Genomic DNA, 13,876 nt, shown 5'->3' on the forward strand with positions numbered 1-13,876 from the left:
CCTAAATACCCCTGTTTACCTTCGACAAACATAGTCTAGATGAAGACCGTTTTGCGTACCGACATAAAAGAAAAAGAAATATACAAACAAAGTATAGTGATTTAATTGAGATATAAGTTTTTACATTATCACATCATTAGCGAGAGTAAACATCGGGTCAGAGCAAGCTCTTTGAATGCGCTCTTTACTTTCACACATGCCAGTGAAAGAATACCTCATCAAAGATACGACTAATACCCCGAAAAATGAAAAGGCGATCTATGTCCACAGATTATGAAATATTATCCAGTTTAGCGGTGTTGACACGGCTCTTCACCTGGTATTGTCGGCCCGTGTGATAGGGACATCTCACACCCAAATATCAATGGGACAATATTTTGGAACATCATGGATAATCATTTGGTTTGGATTATCCCGTTTAATATTCTCTTTGAGGTTCCCGGTATCTATTAAATGGAATATAATTTTGTTATTCTTAATGATTTATGATTTAATTAAGCCTTCCTCCCAAAAAAGAGGAATCTTCATGCATTTTATGTTATTTATCAATTTGAAATACATTATTTCTAAATAAATAAACCATTAAAACCGAAATCAAAATTGAGAAATTTTTGGGTTTCCCGTAACACATTCCCGTATCCTAGTACCAATTTCAGAATTCGCACTGAGTTCAAACTTGTGAATATTGTGTCTATATATGGTTGTCATTTGAGAAAGAAACACGCTAACTAAGCATATTCATTACATCTCTCAATTTACAAATTGTTTTTGGGAAAAGAAATTTTTTTAATCCCCCCCCCCCCCCCCCCCAAAAAAAACCCTTTAAAATCAAGGTTTTCAAAAACCGATTCTGAACAATATCATATTGCCAAAAAAATCCGGAGGAAAGAATAATCCGGTCGCTACGTGGCTAGGCTGTTTCTACTAAGAAACTCTGGTTTCAAGATGAAAGTGTCCCGTTTATAAAGACAACAGGACACAAAATCTAAACATCGGGATTAGAGTGAGGGTCTCAAACACAAATCTGAATGACAATTAAAACAAGAAGTTTATCCAAAGAAAAAAAACTTGAAACAGATGTATTGATTCTGGTAAGTAAAGATTTGTCAATTTTACACAAACACGGGGTCACGTGATTTCAAAGAGATAACAACTTTGTAAATATAAAAACACGAGCATTACTTCAACAAACGAATTGAAATTAGAAAAACTTGACAAGTTCACGACATAAAATAGCGCACGTGAAATTAAAATTAAGCTGCTGACAGAAAATAATCAGAAAAAAAATAAAAACACGGAAATTACAAATGTACCATGATCTTCCTTAAAAGGCAAAAAATGAACCACAGAAACGTGTAATGTTGTATAAATTTATTAGTTTTCTGTTTAGAACAATAATGCTTTTTTCAATATCTGTAAAATATAATAAGGCATGAGACAAGTCCAACTAATACAATCAACAGTAAAAGCAAACCTGTCGAGGAATAAATATTTGGGACGGAAATGGACAAAGCTTGTGTAGAGAGGACATAACAGTGTGTAGATCAGAGGCATCACAAACCAAATCAATGGCAGCGTAACAATAAAATAAAAACAGACTCAACAATAAATAAGGAATTTCACAGTTAGATACAGAAATACTTTCAATTCACTTAAAACATAAAATATGTATATCACACAGCCTTATCTGAAATAATCCTTTGCATTGTTTATTATCCAATGCTTCATCTTGACAATATTACACAATTTGTATATATATGTAAGCTTGACTTTTCATTCGCCTAAAATGAAAATGTAAATACAATGAAATAACTCTGAAAAAATTATTGAACAACTTGAATAAGATTTATGGCAGTAAATGAAGTTGAAAGGAATATTTTGCACATCAGACAAAAAGTCAATAGATTGCACTGAAGAGGAAGAACATGTAGAATAGGTTCTATAGGTAGAAAACCCCCAGTATATTGATTACAAATGTTACAATATATCCAAGTTATATACATAAATATTAATCATATCAGTAATTATAATATATATAATTGTATAAAATATATATCTCTATATATATTTCTATACATATCAAAAATAGTTTAATAATAAAGGATGAGTACCTCTCGTTACAATAATATTGCTTCTACTATATCACATCATTAAAGTACACTTCAGTAAAAATATTGATTATGTATCAAATAAATAAGGACGTATATTATCAACTTCTGTTATGAAACTGACCTAACTTATTTTTATATTAAGAGCTGACAAACAATAGCTGTGGAGTCAAAGTCCGATACACAATGATAACAAGTTTATATTTACATACTGTAGTACTTATATAACTACAGGACATGTATAGCTCATGTATAGTGTATTCGTATCACTTAAAGAAAATACAATTTTCTTAAAATATAGATGTTAAGTTTTCAAAGTTGAATTTGACACATCACTATTAAATTGCTTCTGAAATATCTTTCATAATATATATAGTGAAAGAAAGAAAAGTTAGCGAACGCTTTGTGTGTAAGACTGCATGTCTGTCTTATGACCTTTCTTGCAAAACAGCAGCTTCTGCTTTTGCCAACTCAGTTTTTAATTTTCGTCGTAAAGCTGCCACCAAGTTGTTCAATCTGAAAAAAAAAATGCAAAAAACTCAATAAAGAAACAAACAAAAACAAACAACGAAAGCATTAAAATCAAATAAATCTTAACCCTGACCTTTCATGTTCTCGTGAACTCTCGTCCACTCGAGACTCCATTTTCTCCAGCTCCGTCTGCAGCTCGTGCTTTTCCCGGCGTTCCTCAGATAGCTGCTCCAGCAGGTGGCGCTTCTCTTTCTCGGCGTTGTTGCTTAGCGAGGACTTGAAGGGATGAAGTGAGTTGACCTCGTCCGAGGACTGGGACTCTGTGCTGAGGGATTTATGGAGGCTGCAAGCAACACACAGCATTAGTATCTCTCAAACTCTTAAATCTGTTTGGAGAACAAGGCTTGCTTGTGCGTATTCTACTCACCTGTAGTAGATGCGTATCGTCTGAATTTCATCCGCGAGTTGTCGATTTTGCGCAAATGCCAAGTTGCGCTCTTGTTGGAGAATTGCAATCTGTGCCTAAAATGAAAAAGAATGAACTCTGATCAATGCTATATTAGAACCATTTCCAGTTTTCCAAGTTGTTTCCAGTTTTTCAAGTGTAAGACAAAGTATCCAATTTTTGCATCGCATTCTATAGATACAATAAAATGTGAGATAAATTAAAAAAAAACCTTAAAAGAAATCAATCTGTTTTAACATACATGTATTTTGACCCACTTTTATAAATTGGAAAAATCCTATGAAACCAAACTAAATGGTTTTTTCAATAAAATTTAAGGCATAGATGTCTTTCCAAAATGAATAGAAAGTCTATCTGTTGTCGCCGCAATGAGCGAACCCTCTGACAAGAAGGGTTATCAGGGTTGAAGACAAATGTACAATTTTCTCAGTTTGTAATAGCTCCCAATGAGGTTTTACCTTTTATCACATTGCACTGACAAAAATCAATCAAAGTAATGCGCACAAGATCTTTATATAACTTTGTCCAAATGAAACCTCCGAATTCTGGGGGACAGACGGTATTTCCTAGGACTGAAGCAATGCACATGAATGCAAAGAGGTGCGAATAAGAAAAGGGTCAGAACCTCTTATTTTAAAACGTTCTTAATCACACAGGAAAGACGTTTTCCGTGCTGCGAGCTGATTTTCGAATGACGAATGATCAGATATATATGTAACAAAATGGCAACGTTATTGATTGCAGGGATAGATTGGGATGAACATGCCCAGGGATTAAGGTACTCTGAGGGGAACGAGGGTCATTCTGGCCAATATGTTCTACAGTATCAGAAAATTCATTGCTTACCCTGAACAGTTGGGGTATCAGCTCAGAATACAATATCGATACAGAGTAATAAATGGTTTGTTTACACATAGACTGAAAACTTTACATTATCCAGAATTTCTTGATGTTCTTGTTGGGCTAGCAGGAGATCAAACAACACCATATAAAGATTTTAGAATAAGTACGACTTGTCGAGCAATTTGTACACAAATCCCTGATTTTGTGTGGGATGGTGACAGGTATGATGCCAGTAACAAAGCCGCCCCTGTCCTGTCTGTGAATTAACACGTACATGTGGGTGATGTCTTATATCAAAACCCCAGCCGTGTTCACAAGTACGTGATTATGATAGTCAACTGCAGCAATAAAATGGTAATTTTTTCATTTATGATTTTTTCAACCACATTTAAAACAGCCATAAATTTTGCAATTCTTCTGAATATAAAATAATGTAGCGGCAGTACAGTGATTTGATACTAGTTCAATATAATTCGGAAGTCAATAAATAAACTTTTTAATGCATGCAAGGACTTAGTCCATAATTTCGATTTTTTATTCTGTGAAACGGCGATAAAAGTACATGTAACAATGAATACCCCAAGCATAGTGTAGATAATCAAAAATTAAACCCGCCAATCAAATCGACAAAATTTATCGAAAAATTTCTTCAAAGATTTCGGAAATTCAAAACTCGGTGATTCAACTTGAATGAATTTAGACAATGTTAGATGACCGCTGTGCCGAATGACCCGGGCCATACCTGAATCGGGGAAAACTCTCGCGATTATCAGCGCGACTATTAATCAGTTCTGATCTGGCCGGTCCAAGAACAAATCATTTACAATATGCAGGTGTTTAGAGAGGTGACTGCTTCTCCAAGGCTACAAGCAAGGGCCACAGCAATGTGCCTCAATATCGTCAACATATTGAGCATTAGATAATATGCAATTAAGTCGGACGTTTCAGATGAATTTTCATTTTGCTGAATTTATGCAAGTGCGAAGCATAATAAATTTGACGGCGGTGGTGATTAGGCTTTGGGAGAGTAGGCCCGGGCCGGAGACCAGGAGGTTTATTAGCCGAGATATTGAAAACGTTCAAGCGACTGTTCCTTTCATTCTAAATCCCCAGCTCTCACTTCTAGATAAGTTGAATAAAATACAACTAAAATGACTGGGTAATGATTCGGTAATTGTCGAGCTATATGTACGTTAATGCCTTTCGATTTATTTAACCCCAGCTGTCGTCCTATTTGTTTGTAATCTTGGAAGAAAAGGCCAAAATAAAACCACGCGACGTAAGCGCAGACGTGTTCGGTTGGAAATATCAGTTAAATTACAGATATATTTCAAGAGCACAATCGTAGGTTTATAACCTTTTATCCCCCACGGTTTATCAAATTTATTTCATGCTCGGTGATTGCTATCATACGTGTCAATTCTGACCATATCTACACTTTATTAAATGCTATTTTATGGGCTCTTAAAGTAAAGAAAGTTGAAAGGCGGACATGTCGAAAAATCTGGGAAACTGTCTACCATAAGACGGTTTTCACGTGGGCAAAAAACCCTCTTACGGTCAAGGTTTATAATGGGTGAAAGGTTGTATCTTTTTAAAGCATGTATATCTCTGTCGCCGGGAATCATGTGACGGCCGGATTTCGGCGTCGTGTGGTAAGACTGAGAAATCCAGGTTTACCCCTGCCTTCCAGGTTATTTCCAGGACCGTTGTGGTTCATAGAAAAGAACAATATAATCTGAATAATTGACCAGCACTCCTTCTGGGGCTCTGGAAGATTAAGAACATGGGGACCCCACCAACAGTGATTTCAACCTTTCGCACAAACAGGGTTTATCTCGAGGAAACTCAAGAATTTCCTGCAGTCTCTGATAATCCTAAATGGGGATTTGTGACCTTTTATTTTTCCCGCTGATAAATGTAAAAACAAAAACTAGGCCAAATATGTTCGAGCTAATCAAGCAGAGGGGTATGGTCCATGGCTAGCCTTCCCGGCTCCTTTGGGGTTTTTTCTTGCTTTGCACGTTTTACAACTCTGCCTAATTTATTCGTTTCCTCGTGTCTTTTGGCTTCACGTGTTGCGACGTAAAATTTATTATAATCAATAGTTGTCTTGTCAGCCCCTAGTTTGGAGTATCACGGGTCAGATCGTCGAGTTTTGGATAAACAGGTTTACACACATTGGCACATGATATTGCTTGATAAGACGAAAAATACAAATTTACACAACGTCAAAAATACACAAACATGTGATTACTCTCCATTGATAATCTCAGACAGCTTCAAACCTATTCACACAAATTTGAACATTAAGAAATGTTTAATTTGTCCTTAAAATGTCATCTTTACTTATCAACATGCGGTAGATATTCTGTGTTTCGGGTGAAATTGGATACCTGTGGAATCGGACCACCACCAAAGATCCAAGAAACCCTCCAAAAAGGCTCTTGATGACGATTTCCATGTTCAAATTCCCTTATCAAGAGAGATTACCACTGTCATCAACTTTTGTTTACCAGAAGTATTTGCATTTATAATGTGTTCACAAGTTTAACACAAAACTTATTGACTCAGAGCATTGGGGAAGCCGGCATAAGTCAACAGTGCTTAGTGGGCCCCCATCGCCAAGCGGTAAATATTGGGCTTCAACTGTAGACAAACACCGACAATGTTTGGTACTATTTATATCAAGACACAAGAATTCTATTCAAATTGTCAGGTGAGATGAAGAGATGGCTTAAATGTCTTGTTGATTTTTTACACCAAGTTCATTACTTATTCAAACAAAAGCGAGAAGCGATCACATTTTGTGACCAATCATCTCGGATCTCACCAATGGAAATGTGTATACTTCGTTTTTGTCTTGGACCCATTAAAATGCGTTATTCTGGAGCAGACATTTGAAATCCTATTTCACAGGCAGACAAATTCATATTTCATGGCAACAAGACCCTCGAAGTAGATGGATTGCACTCCAAAATACTTTGACCGAAACAGTTGAACACCAAAATGTCATCAGGAGCTAGCCTGTGATGAATGACTACGCCTGTGAACTCGTGGAAAACAAATCCCTACAAGCGATCAAGTACACGCACCGTACATTTAAAGTTTCTGTCAAGATTTGAAAGATTTTTGTGATGAGGCCAAATTCAAAAAGCAGGAACTACATCTCAATTTCAAGTTTCAAATTCAAAGAAATCATGTTAGAATTTCTTTTATCAGTGCAAAGAGATTTTGATAATGCACACAGCACACGGGGCACCGGTGGCATAACCATGAACCTTAGGAGCACACAGAGCACAATAACAGCATACCCACATTACAGCATTGATGTACCCATGATGCAATTCAAAGTAACAAAAAGCATGTAACACTGAATCTCCATAGTCAGATATTGTGCACCCTCAGCCCAAGTCTCTCTGCACACACAACCTACCGTGGCAGCTCAGGTGGCATAGGTATATGTATATAGTACCCTGGGGACTGGGGTCTGGGCTATTTCATGGCAAAGTAAAGTATTAGATGTATTAAAAAATAACCAAAGAATAAAATATCAACATTAACAATTTTTTTTTATTTTCTTGATATATTAATGAAATATTAGATGTTTTCATTGCTTGCTGCAGATTTTTAAGGCAACTCAATAATCACAATTTAGTCTATTACATCTACAACAAAGTATGTTCTTGTATTTAAACTGAGTTATGACATATTTTTGGTTCAGGGCAAAGTGGGCGGGTCTGATTTGATAGGCCACTTTGCAGAAGTGATTTGACACCTGAATAAATGACTAATATCGGGTGAATAGTGCAACCACAGTTTTTGATAAGGGAGTACAAGTACATACTGGAATGTAGTATACATTGATAAGGGATTATCTGCCCTGATACATTGGACCATTAAGGACTGGGTCCAGACAATGGCTCATATAGCACTGACCAGATAAGACTCAACCTTGAAATGGGTCCTTGCTAGATCAGTCATACATTGGGGTGAAAAAGGGGGTGATATTAAAAATCTGTGTATTTACATGTGCATGTATCTGCATTCATAAAACCTTTGAAATTGTCCCAAGAAATTCAAGTCTACCAAATAAAAACTTATAACTGAGGACATAAATAACTTGTGGAGTGTCTCTGTGATGTAACAGTGATTCTTTGATCCCAAAATAGCAAACCATACAGTATTTTAAAGCTACACTCCTTGTGACAAGTCGGAGATTTGGACTTATCTGTAGCCTAGTTCAAAGGCTTCATACTAACACATGAAAAAATTATAACTCAATCCAACACTTATCCCTCCGACAATCTATAAAGGGCTCTGGTGCCCCCAACACTGCTCAGAAACTGATGGGTTTATTTTGTATAGGGAAAAATTCAAAATAATGTTATAAAAAAAAAAAAAAAAAAAAAAAGACATGCAAAACTACTACTAATGTTACCTACTTTTGGCTATTGAAAACATTATTGATTTTAAAAGATAAAATGCATCAGGTATTCATGTTGTTCTCACATTAAAAATAAAAAAAAAATACTGATTATAAGGAAATAAACATTTTTAAGTTACCTAAGAAACCTTGATAAAAAGAATAACACCTTGATAGTTGATGTATTGAATGGCCACTTCCTCATTTTAGTTCAACAACATTTTCAAACTTCCCTCCCCCTGTATTGACCCTCATAATGTAAAATAAATAAATATGTTTGTGTTGTGTGATGTATCTCTCTATGCTGTGATCAGAATCTATCACTAATCCCGACTCCAATGAACTGGTCAATAAATTGGTGATAATTACGTGAAAGGGGTAGGAACGTATTATCAAAATTAAGCCAGTACTTAGATGCTTCGTTATGACACCTGTCAAAGGTAATTAAATTCCTGCAATTCTACCGAACTACAATGGGGATTTCAGTCTTATTGAATCACACGGTGATAATCAATTGCTCTCTTCCTGACTAATTTCAGGGTACTTTAAGACAGTCATTCTTCCGTTACTCCTCATCAATAACATAAACCCAGCAATATTGGAGTTCATTCACATTTAAATCAAATATGTCAGAGCCAAAAGAAAGGTAATTTTTAAAGAAATACTTGTTATTATGTTCATCTATTTACTTAAATAAATCCTTCCCAATATAAAATTAATTCAAGACTAGAATAATCTTGAGTAAATTGCTTGATAAGCCAGTTCATTTATTCTACTGCTGTATTTCTCTTGGTTTCTCTTGAGCGTAATATCTAAATGTGGCCTTCACCAGGAGTATTCTGTAACCATTTCAATAAAATATACTGTGAACCCCTTTAATCCAACACCTAAATACTACGAATCTTAAATAATAATTAAGCATTACTTGGTAAGCTATGTTGCATTGACAATGTTTTTTGAAATAAAAATGAACTATTTTGAGAACAACTTTGACCTATGGCCCTGTTTGATTGCATGGGGAGAAAGATTTCTGTAAACAAGATCCTACAGTGGCACATATTTAGTGACAACTTACTGAAACTTCAAAGACCCATTACAACAATGCACCTACAATATATACTTAGGTTTTATCCAATCAATACACAAAGCCTAAAGTGTTACCAGGCCATGAGAATATGGCTACCCTTGCGAAAACCAACAGAACCACAGCGGGAAACCATTGTGGGCTAGGAGCTTCGCAGTGTTTTTCTTTTGAAAATTCCTTTTATAAAAATGGTCAATAAAAGTGGATAATTACCTTCAGATGTTCTTCGTTGTTTGATGGTGTGTTTTCTTTTTGATATTTCAACAATTCTTCCTCTAGTTTTCTTGACTGAAGAAGAAAAGGGTATTTTATAAAAAGTTTTTAAGTCTAGACAGTATTGAATATAACAACAACAAAAATAAAGCCATTAAAAGAAGAAACTTAAAAAAGGAAAAAATCAATGATATCGAAATAAAAGAAAACAAAGTATTACGTAACAAAGAAAACTATCTATTCAAGAAGTCCGCAACGTACTCACAATGGCCTAGTGTTGGCATGTTTTACAATGGAGAGAAAACTCCTACCAAAATCTTATGTTGTCATAGGTGACTAAAGGTTTTGCATACCAAATATGGCTGAGTACCCCCAAATTATCGATGAGACAATTTTAAAAATCTACCGGTATTTAGCAAATAGCGTACACATTACTGTACATTTATAGAAGTTATGGTTACAATAACTAAATCCAATTACTGGTGACATAAGGGAAAACAACAATCTGCAAATTGAAAGGCTATGAATGTTTACAATAGTGTACAGTACATCTGTATGTATATACTTTTCATGACCAAAGATTATGGAAAAAGAAGGAATTGGATAATATTTTCACATCCCTAGCCCATTGCACTGGATTATGTTTAAAGAACTATTCCTTATCATAGTCTTTTTTTAATAGAATCATTTCCCTCTATCATGGCTTATGTTTAAGAAATTGTTTCATTTTATCCTAACTATAGACATGTACAATGTTATAGTATTCTTTCCAACAATCCTGGTTTATAAAATAATTTCCCTTTATTTTGGTTTTACAGAATCTTTCCTCCTTACCATATGGCAAGTTGTTTATATAACGGATCTATATTCTTTAATTGACACTTACAATCACTAAGTTATTTGATTCCCTTACCCTGGCCATAGCGATGTCTCTTTCCTCCAACAGAGTATGCATCTCTTCCTCAGTTATCTCCCTTTGTCGTTGTTTCACCATCTCAAGACGTCGTAAGAAGGCGTTATATTTTTTGTCTGTTCCATAGTTGGAGTCAATCTGAGACAACAAGTTATCAATACCCTGCAAAACAACAAATGAGCAAGTTTAATTACTTTGAATTTCGATACCAAAAATTAAATATGATGGCATTTGTGTGTGCAATCAATTCAAAATTTATGATCTTGTTTTTTTCATTCTTTTTCTACAAAAAAAAAACCAGACAGAAAAGAAGGGTTAAACTTTAACTGATAACATGAGTTATTTTGTTTCCTTTTCTTTTCCACTGGTAATGAATCATTAAATATTTTAGAGACAATTCTCTATACTGCGATTAGCATGTGATAAAAAAGATGATATCAAAAGTTCATTTATTGCTAGGATTGAGTCTGTCAGGGGCCATGAATCCAGCAGTTATATCCCGCCGAGTGGGAGCAAGCCTGGTGAGAACTACGCCGATTCCCAGGCAGGGATCACCCCCCTGCTCCTCGGTAGAGGCCCATCCTAAGACAGCGAACTCGCACTGTATCGATTATACCTACACCGTATTTAAAAGTTTATAAAGGCCTTAGCCCAGATAATGGCAGACAAGCCAAAAAATATCAATGGTGCACTTTTTCTAAACAAATTGCCAAGTATGATGTCTCTTTTAATCCCATTTAACCACCAAGACTATATTGAGTTGTTTGCAAATACTGAATTTCATGTTCTACATGGATTAGGGCGCCGGTGGATCAATAATCAACATAAATCTCTCCCTCCATCTGACCAAAGTTTTAAAAATTTAATCATAGTTCAGGGTATATACCATAAATCTACGTATTAACTCCAATGTTTATTAGGCTTTTGCGAGAATAAAGAAATTCCTGCGATGAGTAATAACTGTTACATGCTGGCCCTTCAGGGAGTGAAAATTTTAATAACCCCCAAACCTGGAAATTTATTCTCATTGGCCGTGTCTTTGACATTTACGAGGGTTTATACGTTATCAGTATTATTGAAGGCACCAGAATGAAAATCAATTTTACTAATATAACACAATACTAAATTAACGCAGGCCTGGTTAAAGTACTTCATGTCAGAGCTAAATTGTATATGATTGTGCTCCACTTTTGTTCTCCATTTCAGAGCTTTAATTTTCATAGGAAATTTCTAATTTCTTTTTCTATTCTCTCTTAGGAAAATATAATATTTTACTCAAACTTCATTTAATTTACAACTTCTACAACTACAGTGCATTTTTTTTAAATTATAGATTTTTTCTTCCTTAAACTAAATAAAATCTGGCACTCTGAAGACAGCGACAAAGAAGCTGTTGCATTGATATGCAAGACTAAGACCCTGCACACATGGCGGCTTTTGATGTAGACTTCGTTCTTAATCATAAAGACCCCGAGTGACAACGATAATCTCAGTAATCCACCCTTACTCGGGGCGGGATGGCAGATAGATGCTTTTCCTGGCCCCGGTAACCATGGCAGGTTGTTATGTATGACAGATGGACAGACAGACAGCCAGGCGGAATAGCTGCCTTATCCAGTGACGGAAATATTATTTCTCAGTAATGGCTGGAGCCGAAGAATTGCCTCATAGAAGAACTGATAACCTAGTGACTTTATAATTGTAATAAATTAATAAAAGGACGGTAAACCCCGCTTAAGAATCAATTAATGCTAGACACGACTCGAATCTTCAAACGATGATGAAATAATATTAATAAATAAATGACTGCCAGCTTCTGTATTTCATTTCATTACAGAAAAAACTCAATAATGGCAGATTCTTCATCTGTGCCATATGCCTCTGACATTAAATTCTACACATTTAGTATAACATGCACATGTACCTTTAGAATTGCATGATTCCTAAGATGAACTGGCATGTCAAAGAAATAAAAAAACATATAGAAGAATGACCTCTCACCTCTGTGACCTCGTCCTCATCATGGTCATCAAAATCGGACAGGTCAGTGTTGTCAGAATAACCCCTGAAACATAGAGAATACAAAAATATATATTAGTGCTAAACAGATGTAATAAATATGGGAAACCCGAGAAATTATAAATTTATCAGTGAGTAAATTACAAAGAGGACAACAGAATAGAACATACTCATCCAATCTTCTCTCTAGTTCCCTCAATCTCCGCAGGGCTTCCTCTTTCTCCTGCGAGTTCAGTTTCATTCTTCCCATCATGCTCTCTTCCCTCTTCCTTTGAGCTGAGTGGATCTCTTGGACCATTCCTTATAGAAATCATAGAATATGCGTGTTTATAAATCACCACAGATCTGGGCTCATTATATGGGATTCTGACCTTGATATTTGACCCTTCAAAAACAGAATTCAAACCACATAAACTTAAATGGTTGGCACACACAATTTCAACTAAATTATGCAATGACTGATGTTGAAAAGAATACAGAATGCATGTCTCAATCCTATTCTTTATATTTCTTAAGGCATATTGAATAATAAAGGTCCGTTACTGCCCCAAATTTTTTTTTAATACCATTTTATCATTTTTTTATTAAAACAATGAAAATTACCAATTTTCAAATTCCCCTCAAAATGCTAATTATAAGATACAATAAAACTCGTTAAGTACGAACACAGATATAGTGAATTCTCTGATATCACAAATTTACGGATATAGCGAACAGGTTTTGAATTCCGTAGCGGTGAATAATAATGAAATTTAACACTTTCATAACGAATTTCTTTACAGTTTAAAAAGTTTGTACTACTATATAACATAATAATTTGAATGAATTTATTTTCATATACATTTTTTCAATTCACAATCCAATTATTAAAGGTATCAAAGTAATGTATTTTTAGTTAAAGCCCCAATTAACAAGAATTATAGTCTGGTGAAAGACATGTTTATAGTGAATTCGCTATAGTTATTATTACAAATTCATTATACGGATATTACGAATTACGGATATGAGGAAGTAAAATCATTGGTCCTTAGGACTTCGCTATAACCGAGTTTCACTGTATTATGTGAACACTGTGACATTGATCAAATAATCCATTTTTATTTCCTTGAATATTACATGATATAAACTACCCTTGATACAAGTTACAGCACTTTTTAATGCTCTATTCCTATCTTTAACTTAAAGATCAGAAAATGATTCATAATGCAAAGTTCTTTTGGCAAAGCAAAGTAAGCAAAGATTAAAAAAGATAGATTCTAATATGATTGGGCCATAAAAAATGACATCTTGTTTCTGGTTACCCAAGAACAGATGGGTGGATGGGCCTTTCCTT

The 13,876-nt window shown here is 35.0% G+C and overlaps 1 protein-coding gene across 4 annotated transcripts in view; it reads right to left on the bottom strand.

The window, feature by feature from the left end:
• Positions 1–1,356: 1,356 nt before the first annotated feature.
• Positions 1,357–13,876, bottom strand: part of LOC128178245 (mirror-image polydactyly gene 1 protein-like) — a 29,700-nt gene continuing 17,180 nt past the window's right edge. For 3 of the 4 annotated variants that reach the window (XM_052845331.1, XM_052845328.1, XM_052845330.1), the window contains exons 6-12: positions 12,714–12,843; positions 12,526–12,589; positions 10,525–10,686; positions 9,612–9,686; positions 3,007–3,101; positions 2,713–2,922; positions 1,357–2,624 (exon numbers count right to left, since the gene is read on the bottom strand). In XM_052845331.1, coding sequence (XP_052701291.1) covers positions 2,537–2,624; positions 2,713–2,922; positions 3,007–3,101; positions 9,612–9,686; positions 10,525–10,686; positions 12,526–12,589; positions 12,714–12,843 — 824 coding nt within the window. In that variant the 3' untranslated portion in view covers positions 1,357–2,536. Of the gene's footprint in view, positions 2,625–2,712; positions 2,923–3,006; positions 3,102–7,324; positions 7,384–9,611; positions 9,687–10,524; positions 10,687–12,525; positions 12,590–12,713; positions 12,844–13,876 lie in introns of those variants that run through there. The other variant, XM_052845329.1, reaches the window with a different exon arrangement.

This window comes from Crassostrea angulata, chromosome 3 (genome assembly GCF_025612915.1).
Source record: "Crassostrea angulata isolate pt1a10 chromosome 3, ASM2561291v2, whole genome shotgun sequence".
NCBI classification, from domain to species: Eukaryota; Metazoa; Mollusca; class Bivalvia; order Ostreida; family Ostreidae; genus Magallana; species Magallana angulata.